Source organism: Somniosus microcephalus, chromosome 1, assembly GCF_052327205.1.
Source record: "Somniosus microcephalus isolate GS21.2 chromosome 1, FLI_Smic_1.0, whole genome shotgun sequence".
NCBI classification, from domain to species: domain Eukaryota; kingdom Metazoa; phylum Chordata; class Chondrichthyes; order Squaliformes; family Somniosidae; genus Somniosus; species Somniosus microcephalus.
In genome coordinates this window covers 402,706,800-402,733,272 of record NC_140987.1, presented here as the reverse complement: position 1 = coordinate 402,733,272, position 26,473 = coordinate 402,706,800, and the positions used below count along the sequence as shown (strand labels likewise).

The window sequence follows — 26,473 nt, the reverse complement described above, 5'->3', positions numbered from 1 at the left end:
TAGGAGCAGGAGTAGGCCATTCGGTCCCTCGAGCCTGCTCCGCCATTAAATGAGATCATGGCTGATCATCCAAACTCAGTACCCTGTCCCTGCCTTCTCTCCATATCCCTTGATCCCTTTACCCCCGGCTGCTGCCTTGTACCGTATGTTTTCCCGCCCAGCAGCCAGCCAGCCTCTCAATTTGGCCAGCTGCTAGGTGGGAACCGGGGTGTAAAAAAATTATAATGAGGTCCTGCCATTAGATTTGATGGGAGCTCCAACTTCCCGGTATTTCCGGGTCTCCTGGCCATTGATACGTGCGCCTCTTCCCTCCCCACCTTCCCATAAATATCAGGGTCTACCAGTCAGTGGGGTGGATGGGGAGTTACTGTGGATGTGAAGTGCAGCTGGGGGAGCAGGACGAAGACGTTACACTAAAAGAGGAAATGAAGCACGTTAGGGTTAGCTTCTGAGAAGGAACTGCAGCCAGTGGGGAGCTGGGAGAGAGTGGATTGGCAGCCAATGGGTGGGTTGGAACAGATAATGCAGCCAACGAGGAGGGTTGGGGGGGTGGCGGACGGGTAAGTTGGTATCCTAATCTTGCTCGGTAACCATGGCTATGTTACTTGAGTTTCCATGTCCATTCTCATGTGCGTTTTGGCTGCTGCTCTGGACCCGAGCCTATCACTTCTATTTCCCCTTTTTTTCTTCATTTCTCTTTACCCCTCCTAGGCCCCTATCTCCTGTTCTCATGCTTCCTTTTATTTCTTCCCTCTCGGGTACTTTGCTCTCCCAAATCCCTACCCCGACCCTTCAGCACTCCTCGACCTTCCTACTCTCCCGCCGCCATCCCAGGCTTGACCCCCTCTTAGATAAGCCTACAGCCTCCCTCTGGGCATCCTCTGAAGGACCCATTGAGGAACTCATCGCTGCCTCCTTACAAGCTGCAACCCCAACTGCCCCATCCTACTCCCTCGCTGACCTTCCTGCCCAGCGTGCCCACTGGAGGCTAAGCTTTGCAATCTCCTTCCCATCCCATTCCCAGCGCTGACCTTGCAGATCAGCTATCACCGCCCCGTCTGCATGTCCCTCCAGAATGTTTGTTCACCTGTAAACAAAGTCTTATTGTGGATGATGACATCGACTACATGGCCTTGCTGGAAACTTGGCTGATGGATGATGACCAATGTTCCTCCTAATTTCTTTTGGGTGCGCGGCCGCTTTAAGGAGCTGCACAGCCCATTCAGTTTTGTGCATGCGCAAAATTTAACATTAGAAAAGCCAGTTCCAGGCTGCGTGGGATCAGCTGAGAGTTGTGCGGCCGCGCAACTTAGAGGGAACATTGGTGATGACACCTTCCCCCTTCATGAAGCCTCCCCACCTGGCCATACTCTTACACTACTTTCCCGTCCAGACCACCGCAGTGGCGGTGTGGCCCTTATCACCAAATCGCACTTTGGTCTGTCCCCCTATGCCTCTGGCACCTTCTCCTCCTTTGAGCATCTCACCTTGTTCCACCCCATCACCTCTCCTTTAAAATCCTCCGCCCACCCAACCTCCACACCAAGTTTCTCACCGAGATATCTTTACTGCTTTCCTCCCTCAGCCTCTGCACCAAGCGACTTATTATCCTCGGTGATTTCAACCTCCATCACAACTCATCATGCGCCCTCTCCTCTGAGTTCATTGCCTTTCTATTCTCATCTCCATATAAACTCCCCTACCCATATTCACGGCCACCCCCTCAACCTCGCCATCTGATGTGGCCTCTCTACTGCCATTGTGTCAATTACAGATAAGGCAATCTCTGATCATTTCCTTGCAACCCTCTCCATTCACATCCTCCTTCCCCCTCCCAACCCCACTTGCTTCTGTATCTGCCCCTGTAAAAACTCTCCCCCCAACTCACTTACAACGACACTTTCAAATCCTCAACTGTCTAACCTTTGGCTCTCCATTTACCCCACTGACTCTGATTCATCACGCTACTTGTCCAACAACCAGTACTGGAGGAGCAGAAATTTCCTCCAACTAAATGTTGGGAAGACCAAAGCCATTTTCTTCCCTGCCACAAACTCTGTTCCCTAGTCATCGACTCCATCCCTCTTCCTGGTCACTGTCTGAGGCTGAACCAGACCTTTCACAACCTTGATGTCATATTTGACCCTGAGATGAGCTTCCAACCTCGTGTCTGCTCCATCACCAAGACCGCCTACTTCCACCTCCGTAACTTCACCCGTCTCTGCTTTGTCTCAGCTCATTTGCTGCTGAAACCCTCATCCATGCCTTTGTGACCTGAAGAGTCAACTATTCCAATACTCGCCTGGCTGGTCTCCCACCTTACACCCTGCGTAAAGTTGAACTCATTCTAAACTCTGCTGCCCATATCCCGTTCACCCATCACCCCTGTGCTCGCTGATCTATATTGGCTCCCGGCCCAGCAATGCCTCGATTTAAAAATTCTTATCCTTGTTTTCAAATCCTTCCCTGTCCTCACTCCTCCCCATGTCTGTCACCTCCTCCAGCCCTACAACCCTCCGAGATCTCTGTGCTCCTCTAATTCTGGTCTCTTGCGTATCCCTGATTTTCATCACTGTACCATTGACGAGTGTGCCTTCAACTGCCTAGGCCCTAAGCTCTGGAAATCCCTCTCTACCTCTCTCTCCTTTAAGATGCTCCTTAAAACCTCCCTCTTTGACCATAAGTGGCTCGGTGACAAATCTTGTTTGATAGCGCTCCTGTGAAATGACTTGGGTCGTTTTATTATGTTAAAGGCGCTTTTTTTAATTCCGGGTGTGGGCGTCGCTGGCAAGGTCAGCATGTATTGCCCATCCCTAATTGCCTTCCAGAAGGTGGTGGTGAGCCGCCTTCTTGAACCGCTACAGTTGTTGTGGTGAAGGTAGTCTCACAGCGCTGTTAGTGAGGGAGTTCCAGGATTTTGACCTAGTGACGATGAAGGAACGGCGATATATTTCCAAGTCAGAATGGTGTGTAACTTAGAGGGGAACTTGCAAGTGGTGGTGTTCCCATGTGCCTGCTGCCCTTGTCCTTCTAGGTGGTAGAGGTCACGGGTTTGGGAGGTGCTGCCGAAGATGCCTTGGCGAGTTGCTACAGTGCATCTTGTAGATGGTACACACTGCAGCCACGGTGCACCAGTGGTGCAAGGAGTGAATGTTTAAGGTGGTGGATGGGGTGCCAATCAACCGGGCTGCTTTGTCCTGGATGGTGTTGAGCTTCTTGAGTGTTGTTGGAGCTGCACTCATCCAGGCAAGTGGAGAGTATTCCATCACAGTCCTGACTTGTGGATGGTGGAAAGGCTTTGGGGAGTCAGGAGGTGAGACACTCATTGCATAATACCCAGCCTCTGACCTGCTCTTGTAGTCACATTATTTATGTGACTGGTCCAATTAAGTTTCTGGTTAATGGTGACCCCCAGGATGTTGATGGTGGGGGATTTGGCGATGGTAATGCCGTTGAATGTCAAGGGGCGGTGGTTAGATTCTCGCTTGTTGGAGATAGTCATTGCCTGGCACTTGTGTGGCGTGAATGTTACTTGCCAGTTATCAGCCCAAGCCTGAATGTTGTCCAGGTCTTGTTGCATGAGGGCATAAACGGCTTCATTATCTGAGGAGTTCCGAAAGGAACTGAACACTGTGCAATCATCAGCGAACATCCCCACTTCTGACCTTATGATGGAGGGAAGGTCATCGATGAAGCAGCTGAAGATGGTTGGGCCCAGGACACTGCCCTGAGGAACTCCTGCAGTGATGTTCTGGGACTGAGATGATTGACCTCCAGCAATTACAACCATCTTCTTTTGTGCTAGGTATGACTCCAGCCAGTGGAGAGTTTTCCCCTGATTCCCATTGACTTCAATTTTACTATGGCTCCTTGATGCCACAGTCCGTCAGATACTGCTTTGATGTCAAGGGCAGTCATTCTCACCTCACCTCTGGAATTTAGCTCTTTTGTCCATGTTAGGATCAAGGCTGTAATGAAGTCTGGAGCTGAATGGTCCTGGCGGAACCCAAACTGAGCATCGATGAGCAGGTTATTGGTGAGTAAGTGCCGCTTGACAGCACTGTCGACGACACCTTCCATCACTTTGCTGATGATTGGGAGTATACTTATGGGGCGGTAATTGGCCAGATTAGATTTGTCCTGCTGTTTGTGGACAGGACATACCTGGACAGTTTTCCACATTGTCGGGTAGATGCCAGTGTTGTAGCTGTACTGGAACAGCTTGGCTAGATGGGCTGCTTCCACTGTTTAGTATGCATGTATTCCCCAGGTTGGCACCTCATTTTTTGGTACGCCTGGTGCTGTTCCTGGCATGCTCTTCTACACTCCTTATTGAACCGGGGTTGGTCCCCTGGCTCGATGGCAATGGTTGAGTGAGGGATCTGCCAGGCTTACAGATTGTGATGGAATGAAATTCTGCTGGCTGCTGATGGCCCACAGCGCCTCATGGATGCCCAGTTTTGAGCTGCTAGATCTTTTCTGAATCTATCCCATTTAACACGGTGGTAGTGCCACACAACACGATGGAGGGTGTCCTCAGTGTGAAGACGAGATTTTGTCTCCACAAGGACTGTGCAGTGGTCACTGCTACCAATGCTGTCATGGACAGATGCATCTGCGACAGGTAAGTTGGTGAGGACGAGGTCAAGTAGGTTTTTCCCTCATGTTGGTTCTCTCACCACCTGCCACAGTCCTAGTCTGGCAGCTAGGTCCTTCAGGACTCGGCTAGCAGTAATGCTACCGAGCCACTCTTGGTGATGGACATTGAAGTCCCCCATCCAGAGTATCATTCTGTGCCCTTGCTACTATCAGTGCTTCTTCGATGTGGTGTTCAACTTGGAGGAGTACTGATTCATCAGCTGAGGGAGGGCATAGGTTTCCTTGCCCGTGCTTGACCTGAAGCCATGAAACTTCATGGGGTCTGGAGTCAATGTTGAGGACTCCCAGGGCCACTCCCACCCAATTGCATACCACTGTGCCGCCACCCCTGGTGGGTCTGTCCTGCCAGGGATGGTGATAGAGGAGACTAGGACATTGGCTGAAAGGTGTGATTCTGACTATGTCAGACTGTTGCTTGACTAGTCTGTGGGACAGCTCTCCCAATTTTGGCACAAGTCCCCAGATGTTAGTGAGGAGGACTTTGCAGGGTGGACTGTTGTCGTGTCCGAAGCCAGTGCCGGGTGGCCGGGTGGTCTGTCCCATTTTATTCTTAATATTATTATTATTTGAGTGGCTTGCTAGGTCATTTCAGAGGGCAGTTAAGAGTTAACCACCTTGCTGTGGGTCTGGAGTCACATATAGACCAAGTAAGAACAGCAGATTTTCTAAAGAATTTTATGACAATCCAATAGTTTCATGGTCACCATTACTGATATTAGTTTTTTATTCAATTAACCGAATTTAAATTCCCCAGCTGCCGTCGTGGGATTTGAACTCACGTCTCTGGATCATTAATCCAGGACCTCTGGATTACTAGTCCAGTAATGTAACCACTATGCTACCGCTCCCTTAAATGCAAGCTGCTGTTATTGTTGTTGTAGGGGAATTGCAGCTTGTGATGAATAAATGGGAGTTTGAGCCATTGGAGCAGGAGAAATGAGTACAATCCACAACTCACTGCTCATGGTGGGGGCGGTCCACGATTCCTACTCAGCTGGGGGCTGTCTAAGTCAGAGTCGGAGCAGGTGTTTCTCTTTGCTGTTTGTTTCAATGCTGGCAATGCCACTAACAAAATCGTTGCTTGCAAGGACACACTGGGGGTGAAATTCAATAGCATGAGAAAATGGGCACGGGCACCGTGACGTGAGATTTTCCTGCGCGCGTTGAAAGGAGCTCAGGCAGCACATCAAATTTGTGCTACCTGCTGCTTTCCATTGCAGTGCACAGCCTAGCGCTGAACGCACTCAGCAGGGGCCGAAGTTCGCGTTGTTTGAGCGAAACTTACTTAAAGACAGCCTGCTCCTCTTCAAGGCAGCTCTTAAAGGTGAGCTGTCTTCTGCTGATGAAATTTTTTTAAAGTGCTTCAACACTAGGCAGTCTGCACCTCTTAAAGGTGAGTTGCTTTCTGCTGATGAAAAATGGTAAAAGTGCTTCAGCACTAACCCAAATGCCTTAACAGGCCAGGGAAAGGGCACCATGGGTCTCGGACGCAGCACTTGAGCTTTGTGCAGGGGGTCAACACTGGAAGAAAGATCTTCTACCCATCGGGGGCCAGGAGGCCCGCCAGAAAGAAGGATGTGGGACCAGATCGCAGAGGCCGTCAATGCCAGCAGTGTCACACCCAGGACCTGGCTCAAGTGCCCAAAGAAGTTTCATGACCTCAGATGAGTGGTCAAGGTCAGTGAATGCATCTTCAAAAGCCGTCCCCTACCAACTGCACCATAAGCGTCACACACTACTGAAGGCATGACCCCCGGCCACCACCCCCCCCAACCCCAGATGCCCCCGTCACTCACCTACCCACAATCTCTACCAAACATGAGGCACACCTCACATTCCTAGCCTTACCTCACCCCCTTGGAGGAGACAGTGCTGGCTATTCTTGACAGGGGCATGGCTGAGCCCTTGGCCAGTGGCGGGACTGAAAAAATACAAGACGCCGGTATCCTCATATGTTATCCTCCTTCTCACATCCCACTTCCTCCTCATCCCACAATATCTTCTGAAGTACAAGCTGCACATTGTGTATGCATGCACCTCTTGTTTAAACCCCCCTCCCCTCACCACAACCCTGCCCTTGTGTCTTCCTCATTTCAGACACCCAAGAAATCCAGCCTGCCCAGCCAGTGGGTCAACAAGAAGATGGAGAGGAGAGTGAAGAAGAAGAAACACCATCACTCGATTTCACACTTCCAGCCACCAGCTCCTCGAAGTCATCATACAAGGCCAGCTGCAGTGTCCCCCATTGAAAGTCAGCAGATTTCCACCAGCCATGCTGCAGCCACTGCGGTAGCACTGCGTAAGAGCACTAGGATAGGCAAAGGCACATGTAAGGCACTCACTAAGGCAATGCACAAGGATGATTAGTTTTTTTTGATGCAATATGGATGAAGTTGGATTGGAAAGTTTGCTTTGTGATGGCTTTTATTTCAACATTGTGGCCAAGAGGACATTGTGATGGTCAGTAACAGAGGGAAGATAAAGTGTGGGACAAATGCTAAAAGGGGAATTGGGGTTGTGTTCACTGGTACCGCAGGTGGATGATTCGATCTCAGATATCCCGCCAGAAAGCAGCTGTCTGGGTTGCCTCCTTCCTTCCACTTCTTCCTCTTCTGCTTCCTCTTCTTCTGGTTCTTCCTCCTCCTCCTCTTCCTCCCTCTGCGAGCAGCTTGTCCCCTTTGCTGCCTCTGCTCCATCTCCATGTCATGCTGCAGCCCAAGGGGGACTGCAACTAGAGTCCCCAGGACTGGGAGCAAGTGGTGTTCTCAGAGCCCTTCCTTTAAGAGCCAAAGCCTTTCAAATGTCCAGCAGCACTCCCTGCACTCCATTCACGCCTTAACAACTTTTTTAATGTATCACACCAAGCCACTAATCCAATAAAATGTAAAGAAACCAGTACAAAAGCAAAAATCTAAACTTACTTGAAAGTTGTGTGAGTCTCTTTAAGAAGTGCTGGTAGGGGGTCCGTTGTACTGCTGCTTGCACGCTCTGCCATGCGTGCTTTAGAGAGGGCGTTAAAAGGAGCGGCGACGTCCAAAATATCAGATCGTGCGTCAATTAAGCATTGCACACCGATTGACATCATGATCTGTCTCATTTCCATATTTGGAACGAGCACAGGCAACGGCAGCGCTGCCGACCAGTCCAAAAAGACAGCCGCCGCGTTCCGCGCCTGAAGTGGGTGGAAGCAAGGCAGCCACCATTTTCTCTTCCAAACTGGCCTTAACAGCCGGCGCAAACGGGTCGAATTTCACAGCCACTGTCTTCCAACCATTGTAACCACAAATTTTGATGGCTCTTATCAATTATGCATTGGGGAACAACTTGCTCACGATGGGGAGCCTCGGGACCAAGGCCAAAAACTTGTTCAGCGGGGGAAGGGGCAGCAGAAGGAGCCAAAGACTTGGTGTGTGAGGGAGGTTTGCTGGCCAAAAGTTGCTCAGTATTTGAGGGTTGGGGAGAGTAATTCCAGCTAAGAGTGCATCCTGCTGGAGTTATGTGGCTTTAGGAACATTTCTTCTTTATGGTTCTCTGCCACTATGAGGCCACGGACAGATACCATTTATTGTCATTCTTCACCTTCTGAGGCCATTGTTTTGAATTTGTTATGCTAAGTTACATTGACAGTACCACCTACAAGAGTAGTACCTTTAGAATTTTAAAAAACCATTCACATTTTTAAAATATATTTTAGATTATAAATATATAAACAGATAGATAGATTGATACCTGCTTGTTATGTAATAATGTTACTTCCTCCAGGCTTCAGTTGTCGTGGTAACAGTATTACATTTTGTATTCCAAGCTTTTCTTCAGGAAAAATGTATCTGTATTTTCTACAGCTTTGTTCAACATTAACATAAATGTTGAATTTCAGCATTTTGTTCAGAGACAACATTGCCTGCCCTGTGTCTGAAAGAGGCAAGCTGCGTTATGGAGACAAGGCAACACTGCATTTTCACCACTGGTGGGGGAGGGGGTGGCGGGGAAGGGGTGGTTATTATTGCTTCTCCATCTTGCAGAGCATTCTGAGTGGGATTACCTCAATGCATGCTACCACTGTAGGACTTTTCACTAAATGTGGGACCTAAGGAAATGACACATATGCTGAAGCACAAGCCAAGCGTAGAGGTATTGTCCAGCATGCATTGGAAAAGCTGTAGAGCACAAGGCAGGCACAGTGATATCATCCTGTGGAATGTAGCATTCCAAGCTTGATATTCCAGAATAATAAGAACATGTTTCCAGACTCTTGGCAGAGGATCATGTTGTGAGATTTAAAACAGAGTAAGTACTGTCCAGACCCATACCAGCTATAGACACTGTCACAGCAAGTAGTTCAGCTAGTGGAAATGTTCAGTAGTTATATGCAGCCAGATGCTCACATTTAATTCAGTTACTGTTGGTGAGCAGAGAAACCATTTGAAACCTCCTCTCCACTCCTACTGATCTGGTTTAATGCAAGCTCATTTCAGGACATGTATGCTGACGACACAAAGCTCTACCTCACCACCACCTCTCTCGACGTCTCCACTGTCTTTAAATTGTCAGATTGCTTGTCTGACATCCAGTACTGGATGAGTAGAAATTTCCTCCAATTAAATATTGGGATGACCAAAGCCGTTGTCTTTGGTCCTCACCACAAACTCCCTTCCCTAGCCACCAACTCTATCCCTCTCCGTGGCAACTGTCTGAGGCTGAACCAGACTGTTCGCAACCTTGGTGTCATAGTTGACCCTGAAATGAGCTTCCAACCACATAGCCGCGCCATCACTAAGTTCACCAACTTCCACTTCCATAACAAAATTCCTCCATGGCCTCGCCCCTCCCTATCTCTGTAACCTCCTCCAGCCCTACAACCCTCCGAGATATCTGCTAATTCTGGCCTCTTGCACATCCCCGATTTTAATCGCACTACCATTGGCAGCCATGCCTTCAGCTGCTGAGGACCTAAACTCTGGAATTCCCTCCTAAACCTCACCACCGTCTACCTCTCCTCCTTTAAGACGTTCCTTAAAACCTACCACTTTGACCAAGCTTTTGGTCATCTTCCCTAATATCTCCTTATTTGGCTCGGTGTCAATTTTTCTTTTTACGCAGCGAGTGGTTAGGATCTGGAATTCACTGCCTGAAAGGGTGGTGGAGGCAGATTCAATTGTGGCTTTCAAAAGGGAGTTGGATAAGTACCTGAAGGAAAAAAATTTGCAGGGCTGCGGGGAAAGGGCGGGGGAGTGGAACTAACTGAAGTGCTCTTTCAGAGAGCCGGCACGGGCTCGACGGGCCGAATGACCTCCTTCTGTGCTGTAACCATTCTATGATTCTATGATAACGCTCCTGTGAAATGCCTTGGGATGTTTTACTACATTAAAGGTGCTATATAAATGCAAGTTGTTGTTGTTGATATGGGGCATCTGCAGTCCCTCAACAGCAATATTCCCGGTCAAAACAGGAAATCATTTTGATTTTCCAGTAAGTTTGCATCATTATCTGATACAGAATGTCCGTTAATACATGGGAGCTCAGTCATTCCCTTTAGAGGAACTGTGAGATATGATGGTTCAGAGTGGCAGGCAGGGGCAAGGCAAGTTGGATGCTTTAATACAGCATGACCCCAATTTTGCACCCTTGTATCTACCCACATTTGTGATTATTGACTAATGGACTGTGATGTCAGGGCTCGGAAAGAGGGAGTATGGCAGATAATGGAAGTTTCACCTGATGTGAACCAAGAGATGACAGTAACATAAGCTGGTGCTATTAATGCTGGGACCTGTGCCTGACACATGTTACCAACTTGACCCGATCCCATGATCTGAGCAGAAAATAAAATGGCCTTTGTGGTTAGGAATGAATCAACAGATGTCTTGTCAAAACTTTAATGGTACTCTGCAGAAAGGCGGTTTGTGAAAGTCTGTCAGAGTTCTCCGTGTACAGAAAGATAACAGTCAGAGAGCTGGGCCCTCAGCTCCCTCAGATCAATACATAGATACATAGATACATAGAAGATAGGAGCAGGAGTAGGCCATTCGGCCCTTCGTGCCTGCTCCGCCATTTAATGAGATCATGGCTGATCCTTTAATTCAGTATCCCGTCCCCGCCTTCTCTCCGTAACCCTTAACCCCTTTTGCCCGTAGAAATATATCTAATTCCCTCTTAAATATATTTAATGAGCTGGCATACACTGCCCTCTGTGGCAATGAGTTCCACAGGTTCACCACTCTCTGAGTGAAGAAATTCCCCCTCATCTCTGTCCTAAATGGTTTAGCCCTTATCCTTAAATTATGTCCTCTAGTTCTGTTCTCACCCGCCAAGGGAAACATTCCTTCTGCATCCAGTCTGTCTAGACCTGTCAGAATTTTATACACTTCTATGAGGTCCCCTCTCAATCTTCTAAACTCCAGTGTGTACATCCCTAAACTACATAGTCTCTCCTCATAGGTCATTCCCGCCATTCCTGGTATCAGCCTGGTGAATCGCCGCTGCACCCCCTCCATGGCAAGAACATCCTTCCTCAGATGAGGCGACCAAAACTGTACACAGTACTCGAGGTGTGGTCTCACCAGTGCCCTGTACAGCTGCAGCAAGGTATCCCTGTTCCTGTATTCTAACCCTTTTGCTATGAAGGCCAGCATACCGTTTGCCTTCTTGACCGCCTGTTGCACCTGCATGCTCGCCTTCAGTGACTGGTGTACAAGAACACCCAGGTCTCTCTGTACTTCCCCCTCTCCCAATCTATTGCCATTTAAATAATAATTTGCCCTCCCGTTCCTGCACCCAAGGTGGATAACTTCGCACTTGTCCACATTATAGTGCATCTGCCATTTATCCGCCCAATCGCCCAGTCTGTCCAAATCGCTCTGGAGCTTCCTGGTCTCTTCCTCTGAGCCCACCCCCCCTCCTAGTTTAGTGTCGTCTGCAAATTTGGAAATGCTGCATCCGACTCCCTGATCCAGGTCATTAATGTAAATTGTGAACAGCTGGGGGCCCAGGACAGATCCCTGTGGTACCCCACTTGTTACTGCCTGCCATTCAGAAAATGAGCCGTTTATTCCAACTCTCTGTTTTCTATCTGACAGCCAGTTCCCTATCCACGCCAAAACTTTCCCCTTTATCCCATGAGCCTCAATTTTCCATGCTAATCTTTTATGTGGGACCTTATCGAAGGCCTTTTGGAAGTCCAGGTACACCACATCTACTGGCTCTCCCCCATCTATTCTACCAGTTACTCCCTCAAAAAATTCCAATAGATTAGTCAAGCACGATTTACCCTTTGTAAATCCATGTTGACTCTGTCCTATCCTGTCCCCATTTGCTAAGTGCTCCGCTATTTCATCCTTAATGATGGACTCCAGCATTTTGCCCACAACTGATGTAAGGCTTACAGGTCTGTAATTACCTGCTTTTTCCCTACCCCCCTTTTTGAATAGTGGGGTAACGTTAGCTACCCTCCAATCCATCGGCACTGTTCCCGAGTCTAATGAATTCTGAAAAATCATCCTTAGTGCATCCGCTATCTCTAGGGCCACCTCCTTCAGTACCCTAGGATGCATGTTATCAGGCCCTGGGGATTTGTCCACCTTCAATCCCTTTAGCTTCCTTAACACCATATCCTTAGAGATATTGATTTGCGTCAGTTCCTCCTTTGCCAATGTCCCTATTTTTCCCGATATCCCAGGGAGGTTTTTTGTGTCTTCCTTCGTAAAGACTGACCCAAAGTATGCATTTAGTTGATCTGCCATTTCCTTATTTCCCATTATATATTCCCCCGTATCTGACTGCAATGGACCAACTTTGGTTTTCACCAGTCTTTTCCTTTTGATATACTTATAAAAGCTTTTGGAGTTAGTTTTTATATTTTCCGCCAGCTTGTTTTCGTAAGCTATTTTGCCCCTCTTGATTATGCCCTTTGCCCTCCTTTGCTCTATCTTAAACTGTTCCCAATCTTCCGCTCTGGCGCTTTTTTTGGCTATTTTATACGCCCTATCTTTGGATTTTATGCTGTCTCTAATTTCCCCTGTTATCCACGGTTGAGTCACCTTTTTAGATTTCCTTTTATGCCAGATTGGTATAAACAATTTTTGCAATTTTGTCATTCTATCTTTAAATGTTTGCCATTGTTTATCTACCTCCAGTCCTCCCAGGAACGTTGTCCAATCAGACCTACTCAGTTCCCGTCTCATGGCATCATAATTCCCCTTGTTTAAATTCAGGACCTTAGTCTCTGAGTCAATTTCTTCGCTCTCCATTTCGAGTGAGAAATCGATCATGTTATGATCGCTCTGACCCAAGGGTCCCCGTACAACAAGATTACTGATTAGTCCCTTCTCATTGCACAGTACCCAGTCCAATATAGCCTGTTCCCGAGTTGGTTCCTCGACATATTGATCCAGATAACCATCCCTCAAACACTCAAGGAATTCCTCCTCCTCATTATTTTTACTGATTAGGCTAGTCCAATCTATATGTAAGTTAAAGTCACCTATGATGACAGCTGTGCTCTTATTGCACGCTTCTCTAATTTCCCTCGTGATGCCCTCCCTAACCTCTATTTTACTATTTGGAGGCCTATATACCACTCCTATTAATGTTTTTCGCCCCTCGCTATTTCTTACCTCCACCCATATAGATTCTGTATTAACTGAGTTAATATCCTTCCTTTCAATTGCATTTATCCCCTCTTTTACTAGCAATGCTACCCCTCCTCCCTTTCTTTTTTGTCGATCCTTCCTAAATACTGAATACCCCTGTATGTTAAGCTCCCAGCCCTGCTCACCCTGCAACCTGGACTTGTTTCACATTAAAGTGTTCTGTTAAAAAAATGAATTGTATCAGGCTATGCTGTAGTAGAGCTTGGCATTTTTGAGACGAGGGGTACAGTTGGTTAAGGAAATATTTCAGGTTCAGTGTTTCTAGAATGATCTTTGAGGGGATGCTGTTCACAGTCATGCTATTTTTGAATTCTCTTGTTTCCTTTCACCTTGTCTTTCCTCGTTTCGATTCTAGGGGCCAACGCAAAGAAACAGGGCGATGATCTAGCTGATAATGATGGCGATGAAGATGAAGGTATTTTTCGGTGCTCGAAACTGGTGCATGAATGCAGAACAGAATCCTTTTTATACTTTTTGATTTTTAAGTTTCCTTTTTTGGGGCAATTTTTGGGAGGACAGTGTGCACGTTTCCTTGCACTTTTTTTCTTAATCCTTCAGTATATTTTTTTCATGCAATACATGCCTTTACAAAAGAATAAGATATGGTGATTTCAGTTTGTGTTTGTGTGACTGGAACCCAAACTGCATCACCGGGAAATAAAACAATAGCACTTAAAGAGATCCAACCTTATCGCTGTCCCATAGTTTCACTGTCCGGAGAGCTGGAGACACGTTCCTCCCATATTCACCCCTCTGGTTCTTTACCTCTGCACCAGTTTTGTTTTAAACTGTGAAGTTATTTTCAACTTTCTTTTACATAAATTTTGATCCTCATAATTTTCATTAAAAACATCTTCCTCCTGCTTTATAGGGCTGTCTAATCTACAGACCATTGCCCACCTGAGAGATTGGGTAGGTAAATGGCCTTTGCCACTCTGAAGCACTAGGCAGGGTAAAGAAGCACTCTAATCCTAAAGCGTAGGCTCCTCCTTGTGTTGCCTGTGTGGCTGAGACTGAAGGCTGATTGTGCACAGGCTCGTGTTCTAATTCAAGCAAGTGGCAAGTGTTGCTCTGATTTTGTGGGTTTCTTCATTTGTTCCTTTCAATAATCTAGTTAAACTCAGAAATTGATAGTAAAATGTGTTCTGATTCAAGCATTGGAATGGATGTACTGTGCCTCCGAACATCAGAATCTTTCTCCAGCTCGTGCCCATGGTGCATCTGCAACAATAACTCTGAAATATAGTGACATTCTTAGTGTTTTATTTTAATTATTATACCACATTTGTGGATGGACAGAGTGTGATTAAAAGAAGATTCTCTCATTGCCAACTAATCTTTCATAATAAAACACAAGAGTATCAGAAGACTTTTTTTGACCTCAAAGTTCTGGCTGGTTAAGTGTTTAACTTGGCTTTACACATTTAAGTGTCGGTTGAGATCTGTGCTCACCCTGTGTCTACCAGTGTCTGAGTCTGTATGTGTGGAATAACCCAAGGACCCAATAAACAGCAATGCTGAGGGCTTTTTTTATTCGTTTATGGGATGTGGGCATCGCTGGCAAGGCCAGCATTTATTGCCCATAGTGCATCTGCCTCATGATTAGGATACTGATGATATAATGATTCTCCCCCTCTCACGAGTTGTGTAATTAAACAGTGCATCACGCTGCCCCACTCTCATGATTTGTTTGGCGTTGAACTGCTGGGATTAATAGTGCATGCCGCTCGACACTGCATGCTGTACATTATTCTGAGCGCAAAATTGAAAAAGAAACCGATGGCTTCTTGCATAGAGTATTGGAAATATTGTGTGAGTTCCATGGGTTTCAGCATTAGAAAAAATCATCACCTACCCATCTGAGATTAATAATGAAATACGGTTACAGAGCAATGTATCTTAAATATGTTTTAAAGGTTTCATAGTCTGGTTGAATGAAAACCCCTTGAGCAGGCTGTACTGGCTGAAAAGGATAATCAATTATGTCAGAGAAAAAGGCGGTTTAGACAGGCAATAAATCTCAACACGCAATTGGACCAAAAGAAATAGGAGGGGAAACAGAAAGAGATGGCTATTACTCCATGTTGTCTATGGTAGGAACGTGAAGGCCCCCAAGGAGATTGCATGTGTAAATGTGAATCTTTGAAGGATATCTCACTGGTAATCCAAATATTGAAAGTATGAAGCATGACTCACTAGTCATAGTGAGTTCAAGGTGCTCTATATCTATGATGATGTGGTATCAGCCTTCTTCACTGCTCACCTGGTGGAGGGGGAAGGGAAATGTTAAGGTGCGGTCGTAAACAGTGACCTTGGGGGTAACTTTCACCTTTACGGCTTGGGTGGTGAACTGGGAGAGCGGATCACCCATCCGATTTACCACCCAAGCATTAAAGATGAAAATTAACCTACTTGTGTCTGATCCTTAAAATTGGTTAATTGCATTGCGAATTATCTGTTGGGAAAATGACTGTTGAATTCTACAAATGGGAAAACAGGATGCACTGTAATGAATGTAAGCCTGGAATCTGCACTATACCTGTCAGCCAATCTTCAGCTCCTAGTTGGTATGTGACCTTGCTTTAAAATTCACAGATGTGGTGCCAAATGTACACACAAATTATAGAAGTATATGTGCAATAGACACAGGCTGTGCCCAGCTAAGTGGAAATCTCAGCAGTCATTGGCCAAATATAGGTGATTGGTTCATTATGTTGTCAATCAATGGCTAGGTTAGACCAGGTGACATCACTGCTGGCTTTATACTGCTTTATCTGGAAATTTATCTTAACTGATAACTGAATGCCTGCCGGTTAGAATGGTCACTCGTGATGGAAGAGGTCAGATACAAGAGCTAGTTTTCTGTCAATTTTAAGTTTCTTTATTCAAATGATGTATAATGTCTCAATTGAAAAATATTTAAAATATAAGATATTTCCTGGTATTTCCTGGTGTGAAATACTTCAGCAAAATACAAGGCCTTGGGTGCCACTGACATTAAGAGCCTCCTTCATTGTCATAGGGAAGGTTATGGAATTTCATGTTTCAAAAAAGCTGTGTCATCTTCATTGCTGATTATAAAGCCCATCTCAGGATGACTCTGGGGCTGATTGCGCTTCAGTTCACAATTTGAAAAGCCCAGCTCTTAGGCAGCCTTGTCAGAAAGATAAAGAGAGGTGGGTTGTGAAAGAACAGCATGTGAAACAGCATGTTTCCCAGGTAGGTAACAGCCTGCATCTGTGAATGACAAAAGAAGCAGCCAGTAAGGGAATTCCCTCTCCTCTCCCTCATTCATTCTGTTCAACAGTGGCTGCTGCCTGTTACTTGATATCCAAGGCAGTTACTGAACCCTCATCTCTTCTTTGTGCACACCCCTTTCTACCCTTGCCTATGTTTTGTGTGTTCACACCTTGGTGTTAAACGTCTGTTATGTATGTGTAAAAAAACAAGAAAACTTGCTGCAGACATGCGCAGGCGCCAGGTACCAAAGTAGGGGGCAGTAACCCTTAGACTAATGCAGATAGTGCACACTGTTGAGAACACATGCACCATTTCACAAAGTTATAGTCAAAGGTAAATTGTTTTCTTCCCTGCCAAGGCTAATAAACATCCATGTTGCCCACCCCCAAGAGCTGAAAATACTTAATTATATTACATAGAAACAGAAACATAGAAGATAGGAGCAGGAGTAGGCCATTCGGCCCCTCGAGCCTGCTCCGTATTCAATGAGATCATGGCTGATCATCCAAACTCAGTACCCTGTCCCTGCCTTCTCCCCATATCCCTTGATCCCTTTAGCCTTAAGAAATATATCTAACACCTTCTTGAATATATTTAATGAATTGATTGGTTTACTCTCCCCACCAGATAGTTTTTTTCCTTTTCCTCCTCCCTATCCCCCAACTCCCTGCTCCACTGTTCACTTATTTAACAATCCAACAACTAGATTCTGATTTGTATCACTGGAAACCTGACATTATGACCTTTTTTCTTTTTCCCCAATTTATTCCCATCTAATTCTTGCTGGGTACAGTTCCATTGCACCAGCAGCCCTTTGGTACCCTCGTCCAGGTGGTGTTTCTTCATGCCGAGTCCAGACAGTGCGCATTGGGAGACTGTTCAACCATGGGAGCATTTATGCATTTTGAGCAACAAGCACTGGATGGTGATCAGCAGCAGGGATCCTGGCCAATTGAGGTGTCCCTACTGGGAAAATCAGAATGGAATCAGGAAATTCTAATTTCTTGTCACTCAAGATTATTGGTTTTAAATTAGAACAAACATTAAGTGCATTAAATCATAGTAAATCGTTAGTGGACAGTACCAGTCTTCAATGATCATCATATATCAAGAACAACATTATCCAAAACTGATGATTGGATTCCAGCCTGTAACTCATTCTTGGCGATCCATTATTCTAGTTATATAGCATCCAAACCCTTCTACTCGATTCCTGTCTGTAACGCATTCCTGGGGATCTTGGCTTTTTCCAGTTGCTTTTGTTTTTGTTTCTACTCTATGCTGGAGTTGCTAGATTTTGGTATTTATTGCCTGGGCTCTGAAATTCCTTCTCCACAAAAATAGAAGCAATGCTGATTATTACCTGACATTCAGCAAGTTACTCTAGCACTGTTTAGGCATGTAGTTGACAAAGAAAGTGGTAACTGTTGGCATTCACTATTAAAGTTTTGAATAATAAATGTTGGCTGTGGTCATATCCATTGTTTTTCAGAATGGGTTTTGGGTTGCCAGCTATGGAGTACACCCCTCACAACTGAAACTGAGGTATTTTAAACTATTAGATCGGGTGGCAGGAGGGATTTGGGTGGGGTTGTGACATGGTTTATGTGATTCATGAACGAAAAATGATATGACTAACAGCAGTGTTGCATCATTGTCTTCATCTGGTGCTAAATGTCATCTATGAACTTAAGGGAGAGCCTGAAACCCACATAAAAAATGGAGACTAACAGCTTTCGAAAGACCAGGCTGAATGATGATCCACTCATTATCCACTGAGATTATCCATTCAACTGGGAACTGTCAGTGAGAGTGACCTACAGTATAAATTTCACCTCTTTTTGGACTATGACTTTGATGCTGTCTTCACCATTTAAGTTATTTGAAGCATATAAATTCATGGCACTACCTTTGATTTTCCATCTGCGTCAGAGTTACCCTGTACTTAACGCCTGGTATCTGCAGTGTGTCTGTTGGCACGTTTTCTTGTGCCTGGTGATTGTGGTGTATTGTTGCCCAATGTTTGGTGCCCACTGTGGCGCATTTGTGCCTGGTGACTGCAGTGTGTGAGTGCTCGATGTTTGTCATGTGTTTTTGTCCTAACATTTGCGATGAATTGGTGCCCACTGATTGTGGTGTGTTGATGCCTGGTGTTTGCAATATTTTAGTGCCTAGTGGTTGTGGTATGTTGGTGCATGGTGAGTGCAGTGTGTGCCTGGTAAGTTGGTGCCTATTTTTGAAGTGTCTATGTGTCAGGTGATTGCAGTGTGTTCATGCCCATTATTTGAACTGTGCTTGCCTTCATCATGGCTATCGTCTGAGCGAAGTGTCACTTGGCTTTCCTGCTATTTCTTCTTTTGCAGATATTCGTGACAGTGGGCCCAAGCCAGTCATGGTGTACATTCATGGAGGGTCATACATGGAGGGGACGGGAAATATGATTGATGGCAGCGTATTGGCAAGCTATGGCAACGTTATTGTTATCACGCTCAACTACCGCGTGGGTGTCCTGGGTAAGAAAAAGCTGACTTCAGGTCTTAACTTATACTCTCCGATATTTAAATAGATTATGTGGTGATGTGAGTGATGTGGCAGCTGAAGTCTCTTGGCCTCCAGCATAATGTCTAGCATGAGGAAGTGAAAACTTTGTTAACTCAAGAATTAGACTTCAGTCAGGCTGGTTAGTGACTTGCTCGGAATCTGAATGTCCTTTCTTTTAAAATTCTGCTTTAATATCTGGGTAACTGAGTGGCAAAGTCTGTTGCAACACTTTCAACTCACCTCTGGGATCTGGGCTTGAGTCCAGCCCAGACTTATTGGATAAAGATGTGAACTGATTTTAGGCAATCCTGACTTATTTCCTATTGGATGTCATCTAAGGGAATGTAAAAGTGGTGAGGTATCCTTGAGTGTACAGTGGGGTAGTGCATCAGACTATTGAGTCTCTGCTCAGTAAAACTGATTGGGAATCTAGAAATTATGTTTTAAGGCCTGATCCAGTATATTGGCAGAATTTTTTTTAACAGTATAATCTGATAGGAGTTAATGTAATTGTTACAAGTTGAGGTCTGTCTTATATATTCTCTTGTGTACAGTGGTGCTGGTGATTCCTGTAAGCAGTCTGAGCATTTTACGTTTAGGGTAGTGCCTGTACTCTCCAATAACTAACTATACGATAGCAGATCCCAGAGGTGTAACAATAGGACCCCCTTGTGATCTGAACTAGATATTGTGTCTTTCGCACAACCTTGTGTGCTTCTCCAATCTTTTCAAAGGTGTACTGAGAAACACTTGATGAGATGAGGCCAGATACAAATTGTTAATCTGCTTTATTTCACAGACAGCAAGATAACACACAGAGTAACAGTTAAAGCAAATGCAGGAAACTTTGGTTTATCCGGAGGTTAAAAGTCCGGAAAGCTCTATCTACTGGCAAAATTCAGGAGCTGTTTCCTATAAGTTTTTTTACTTCTCGTTGCTTTTTTTTTCCCAGTCAGGCTCTGCAAGGTCTGTAGCTAAGCAACAGTTTCAGCTAGAGACGCTTTTAAGCTGCAGCCAACTGTTTTGAAGCTGTTGCTAAGCAACAGGGTTTGTTGATTCATACGGAGCTGAAAATCTCCGTATGTTTCAACATTAGCGCTGGTTTATCCGGCAGTTTTGATGGAACGGCAACAGCTCGGTCCCGTCAGTGCCGGATATCACAAAGTTTCCTGTATCTTACTTAGCTCACTCTCACCTTCTAAGCATGAAAAAAAAATAAACTGCGCACCCTATCACTTTCATGAGCCGACTTACTTATTTTTGACATTACCTTGCTTTCAGATTACTTCTACCTGCAATAACTGACCTGCTGCATTTTTTATCTTCTAGCTCTGGGTTTCAGGCCTATACCTCAAAGTCTCTTGGTTAAAACCTCAATGTGCAAATCTTTTTCCATTTGTGTGTTCCCCACCGGCGGGCTAAGACACAGGCAATGGTTCAAGTCCTCAGTGGGTACATAGCAGGGTCGTCACCAACCAGCAATTAGCGTGATGGTAGAGTCTAGAAATGTTCAACTTTGAGTATCTGGCTGGTCTGCACAGAACTCTATATGACCTTTTACTATGATAGATTTGCCATAACCCAGGGAACAAAGCTCCCAATGAACACCTCTGTTGGATCAGTTACTCACACCCTAACAGAGTGGTCCTCAGTGAATTACTCACCAATTGGTTGGGGATGGAAGTCTTCTGATGCTGAAGATTTGAGTTTTACTGAATGATGAGGTGCAGTTTGCATTAAACAGTCATGCCATTCAAATTCCTTCTGATCCTAGATTAAGAGATGGGAAGAGTCAGGCCTGTGATAGAGATAGGTGCATAGCGCATTGGACCCTTTAGACTATGACCACTGTCACTTAGAGAGCTGCTTTTAAAAGAACAGTCTCAGTGTTTACATGACTTTTCACTATGTTTTGCATGTGATGGATAAAACCGAGGTATATTATTGTGCAGCTGGCTATGTCGGAAACAAATTATTTGTTTTGGCAGATAAAATATGAACAATGTAGTGATACTGGAAAAATGTTCCTTGATGATCAATACTGTGGTATTTCAAGTGAATTTTAGCTGCTCCAGCCAAACCTGGATGGGAACTTGTCTGGAAATAGTGTTGTCGGTGCTGCTGAGAAGCTGCGGGGACTCACAAAAAAGCAGAGGATGCTGAGTATTGGTTAATATCACAGTCGACAGGAATATGGTTGCTACATGACAAATTCAGGCACTCTTGTCAGTGAGATTTATACATCTGTGCTAAATTACACTAGTGAGATTAATGAGTCATGTGTAGCAGCTATGTCAGCAGACAGCCTGCGTCAAGACACATTTGAGAAATTAAAACTTCGAACAGGTGCACAGATATCAGCTGGGAGCCGCTGACTAGATTAGTGCAGACAGATAGCTTCAGTGGGGGAGTGTGCGAGTCATTTGGGCAGCACAGAACGTGGGGTAAGCTTCTACTCAACAGCAGAGTATTCCAAATAAAAGCTGCAAGACTCTGCCAGAGGGTGCTGCAATAAAATAAATCTGTAACTGCTTTTGTGTGCCAAGGTGGGGGTGAGAGTTGGAGTTCAGTTAAACTCTCCACCAGCCAGCTGAAATTCCCTACCACTATCACAGGAGGAATAGAGGAAGCTGGTAAGCTGGTAATGTACAGAATATTCTGAAAACAAAAATTGCTTTTTTTCACCCATGTAGTGTTAGGGGTGGGAAACAATTTGACTCTGTATTGTCTTACACTGAGTCGGAAGGTCATGTGAGATATTACTAAGGTTTCTTCTTAGGCAGTCCCTCGGAACCGAGGATGACTTGCTTCCACATTAAAAATAAGTTCTCAGGTGGCTGATGAGTCCAATGCGGGACCTACAGTCTCTGTCACAGGTGGGGCAGACAGTGGTTGAAGGGGCGGGTGGGTGGGGTGTGTGGGTTGATGTGCGCTCCTTGCGCTCCTTGTGCTTGGCTTCCGCTTGCTCCCGGCGAAGAGACTCGAGGTGTTCGGCACCTTCCTGGATGCTTCTCCTCCACTTTGTGCGGTCTTGGGTCAGGGATTCCCAGATGTCGGTGGGGATGTTGCACTTTTTCAAGGAGGCTTTGAGGGTATCCTTGAAGTGTTTCCTCTGCCCACCTGGGGCTCTCTTGCCGTGTCGGAGCTCCGAGTAGAGTGTTTGATTTGGGAGTCTCGTATCGGGCATGTGGACGATGTGACCCGTCCATCGGAGCTGATCGAGCGTGGTCAAAGCTTCGATGCTGGGGATGTTGGCCTGAGCGAGAACATTGACGTTGGTGTGCCTATCCTGCCAATGGATTTGCAGGATCTTGCGGAGGCAGCATTGGTGGTACCTCTCCAGTGCTTTGAGGTGCCTGCTGTACATGATCCATGCCTCTGAGGCATACAGGAGGGCGGGTTCCTTCGGTCGCCTGAGGAAGAGAGTGTTTGAAGACCAGGACCTCAAACCCAGCACCAAGCTCATGGTCTACTAAGGTTTAGTAATGCTGTGTCTTGGTGTCACGGTTGACCCTGAGCTGAGTTTCAAGTTCAGATCCAGCACATCAGCAATAACAACAGAAAATGCTGGAAAAACTCAGCAGGTCAGGCAACATCCGTGGAGAGAAATTTGAGTTGACGTTTCGGGTTGGACCCTTCTTCAAAACTGGAAAGAAAAGAAACTAGATCGAAGGCAGGGCTGCGATCGGACAAAAGAATAAAAGAAACAAAAGAAGTAGAAGAGATTAGAAGCTAGACGAGATGGTAATAGGCTGGGATTAGGTGTAAAGTGTACTGGCAGGGCAAAAGATAGCTGCCAGGTGTGAGAGAGAAACAAAAGGAAAGGGGGGGGGGGAAAGGAGTGGAACAATTACAAGAGAAAATGAAATGGGGGCCGAGCTTATGATCTGAAATTGTTGAACTCGATATTGAGTCCGGAAGGCTGCAGACTGCCTAATCGGAAGATGAGGTGCTGTTCCTCGAGTTTACGTTGAGCTTCCGTGGAACAATACAAGAGGCCAAGGACGGTGAGGTCCGAGTGGGAATGGAGCGGTGAATTAAAATGACAGGCGACCGGAAGCTCGGGGTCACCCTTACGGACTGAACGGAGGTGTTCCGCAAAGCGGTCACCCAATCTGCGTTTGGTCTCCCCAATGTAGAGGAGACCGCATCGTGAGCAGCGAATACAGTATACTAGATTGCGAGAAGTACAAGTAAATCGCTGTTTCACCTGGAAGGGGTGTTTGGGGCCCTGGACAGTGGGAAGGGGGGAGGTATAGGGGCAGGTGTTACATCTCCTCCGCTTGCACAGGAAGGTGCCAGGCGAAGAGGAAGGGCTGTTTGGGGTGATAGAGGAGTGGACTAGGGTGTCTCGGAGGGAGCGGTCCCTGCGGAATGCTGAAAGGGGAGGGGAGGGGAAGATACGTTTGGTGGTGGGATCACTTTGGAGGTAGCGGAAATGCCGGAGGATGATCCGTTGAATGTGGAGGCTGGTGGGGTGAAAGGTGAGGACAAGGGGAACCCTATCGTGGTTCCGGGAGGGAGGGGCAGGGGTGAGGGCAGAAGTGCGGGAGATAGAACTGACACGGTCGAGGGCAGTGTCAACCGCAGTAGAGGGGAATCCTCGGTTGCGGAAAAAGAAGACATGTCTGAAGCACTGGTGTGGAAGGTGGCGTCGTCGGAGCAGATACGGCGGAGGCGGAGAAACTGGGAGAATGGAATAGAGTCCTTACAGGAAGCGGGGTGGGAGGAAGTGTAGTCCAGGTAGCTGTGGGAGTCAGTGGGCTTGTAGTAAATATTGGTCGATAACCTATCCCCAGAGATGGAGACGGAGAAGTCGAGGAAGGGAAGGGAAGAGTCCGAGATGGACCATGTGAAGGTGAGGGAAGGGTGGAAATTGGAGGCAAAGTGAATGAAATTGTCAAGTTCGGGGCGAGAGCAGGAAACGGCACCGATACAGTCATCAATGTATCGGAAAAAGAGGTGAGGGAGGGGACCCGAGTAGGACTGGAACAAAGATTGTTCCACATAGCCCACGAAAAGGCAGGCATAGCTAGGACCCATGCGGGTACCCATGGCAACACCTTTGATTTGGAGGAAATGAGTGGAGTTAAAGGAGAAGTTGTTCAATGTGAGAACAAGTTCAGCCAGGCGGAGGAGGGTCGTGGTGGATGGGGACTGGTCGGGCACATCAGCAAGACTGCTTACTTCCATCTCCATAGCATTGTCACCCACCCACGCCTTCACTGTGGGGATGGTGCTTGTTGTGGAGGGAGGGAGACCAGGGACAACAATGAAGCCAGATTGAAATATGTCAAAGTCAGAGTATAGTCTTTCTAAATGGTATGACCTACATTTGTGTGCTTAAGCATGTGGGCATGTGCAAGAAATGGACATGGACTGGAGCATGTACATTTTTTTAATGGGTTTGGATGAATGTGATGATGAATAAGGGCTAGACTGAGGATTGGACTTGGTCTGATGATGGACAGGGAATAAATTGGGCTAGACCTGGCCTGTGGTGACTCGGGAATTAATTGGAGGTTAGAATTGATTTGATGATCAGTAGGAAATAGCTTTGGGGTTGGACTTGGTCTGTTGATGGACAGGAACTGGAGTGGGACTTCGCTCATCTTTCCTTGCTCTTTCTGAAGACTTATGAGGGTCACATTGGAGGACAGAACTTCAAACCCAATAAAGTCTGGAACACAAAGCAGCCTGGAATAATGGCTTGATTTTTGAACTTTTGATTTACAAATCCCATTTTTTGTGGGGCTCTAAATTCAAATGAAACTGAAGGAATCATAGAACCATATAAATTTACAGCCCAGAATGAGGCCATTCGGCCCATTGTGCCTGTGCTGGCTGAAAAAGAGCTATCCAGCCTAATCCCAGCTCTTGGCCCGTAGCCCTGTAGGCTACGGCATTTCAAGTGCATTTCAAAGTACTTTAGTCATAGACTTTGGAGAAGGTAAGAGTTAAATAAATGGAGCACAAAAACATATTCTGAAAACACAGCACAACTAATATTTGTTTGTTTAAAATGCTGAGCACAAACGTTTTCTTTAAACCAAGAATAAAACCAATGCTGGACCAAGTGTGGGGTGGATTTGGGTAAGGGGGAGTTATTGTGGTAAATAAAGAGGATTAATAGTTTTTCTTTGGAGTCTCTGTGTAAGCACTAATGAGCGGAAATGGTAGCACAAATCTCCGTGGACGAATGAATACCAAATCAATGCATCTGGCAATTCGAGGAGAATGTCTTAGGACACAATATACGCTGTTCACTATTCATTTCCCAGAGAGGAAGCAATGACTTGTTTACCCACATAGAGATTTGAACAGTCACAGCCTGCTCTACTGGCCTGGAGAGCCCCAGAATTAATCCCATCATCACAGAAAGACAACTCAAATACACAGTGCATCAGCATAAGAAAAAATGCAAATGCTGGAAATCTGAAAGAAAAATGCCAGAAATCCTTCCACCTCCAAGCCTGGCTTTAGTTCCATTAGTGTGTAGTATAGAAGGTTAGAACACTTTTCCTTAAGGCTTGAATGTTAACCCAGGCCCTGGGTAACATGGTGCATGACAAGATTGGTTCTGTCTCCAGATTCTTGGTGCCAGCCCAGGGTGGTGGTGGCAGGGGGTTGGGGGGGGGGGCTGGATGCTGACACAGTGTATTGCACAGATACTAGCCAGCTCTTTGTGAATCAACAGCCTATACTTCAGTTTCAGGGTTCCGGTCATATCCTGAACAGACTGCAAAAATGCTGTAGTTTATGATCATGATTTGAACCCTGAGATTGCACCCTGAAATTCTTGAGGGCTGTGTTATTTGTGCATCATGTACACTGGTGATTTTTGTTAAGGTGGTTGGTTTTGTTACTGTCTGACAGTGTTATGGGAGTGGAGGAGAGGGAAGGTGCCCTGAAAGTGGATTGCATTTGTGGTATATAACCTGTCTCCACAGGCATATCTCAACTCCCTCCTTAAACTCTGCTGAATATAGGTTTGAATCCAGACCCAAAGACCAGGCAGAGGAGCATAATGCAGTCTCGCTCTTCTGTTTGTGTTTTGTGTCTTGTGGCATTCACTGATGTGACTGTAATGTCAAAAGTTACTTTTAACGTACTGCTGCACTTGTGTACCATTTAACTGTTAGTGCATTAAATGTGTTTTCACACAGTATTAGCATACTCTTACACAGGTACTGTACTGTTATACTATGCTCATGCACTTAGTTTACAGTTACACTGTGTTAATATACTATTATAAAAACAGAAAATGCTGGAGAAACTCAGCAGGTCAGGCAGCATCTGTGAAGAGAGAAACAGAGTTAACGTTCCAGGTCGACGACCTTTCGTCAGAACTGGAAAAAAGCAGGAAATGGAACAGATTTTTAAAC

The 26,473-nt window shown here is 45.9% G+C and overlaps 1 protein-coding gene across 3 annotated transcripts in view; it reads left to right on the top strand.

The window, feature by feature from the left end:
- The window catches only part of nlgn3a (neuroligin 3a), a 340,056-nt gene that overhangs the window by 167,611 nt on the left and 145,972 nt on the right, over positions 1-26,473 (top strand). Inside the window, exons 1-3 of one of the 3 annotated variants that reach the window (XM_085998221.1) lie at positions 13,448-13,722; positions 18,040-18,092; positions 18,911-19,060. In XM_085998221.1, coding sequence (XP_085854347.1) covers positions 18,940-19,060 — 121 coding nt within the window. In that variant the 5' untranslated portion in view covers positions 13,448-13,722; positions 18,040-18,092; positions 18,911-18,939. Of the gene's footprint in view, positions 1-13,447; positions 13,723-18,039; positions 18,093-18,910; positions 19,061-26,473 lie in introns of those variants that run through there. The other 2 variants (XM_085998226.1, XM_085998216.1) reach the window with 2 other exon arrangements.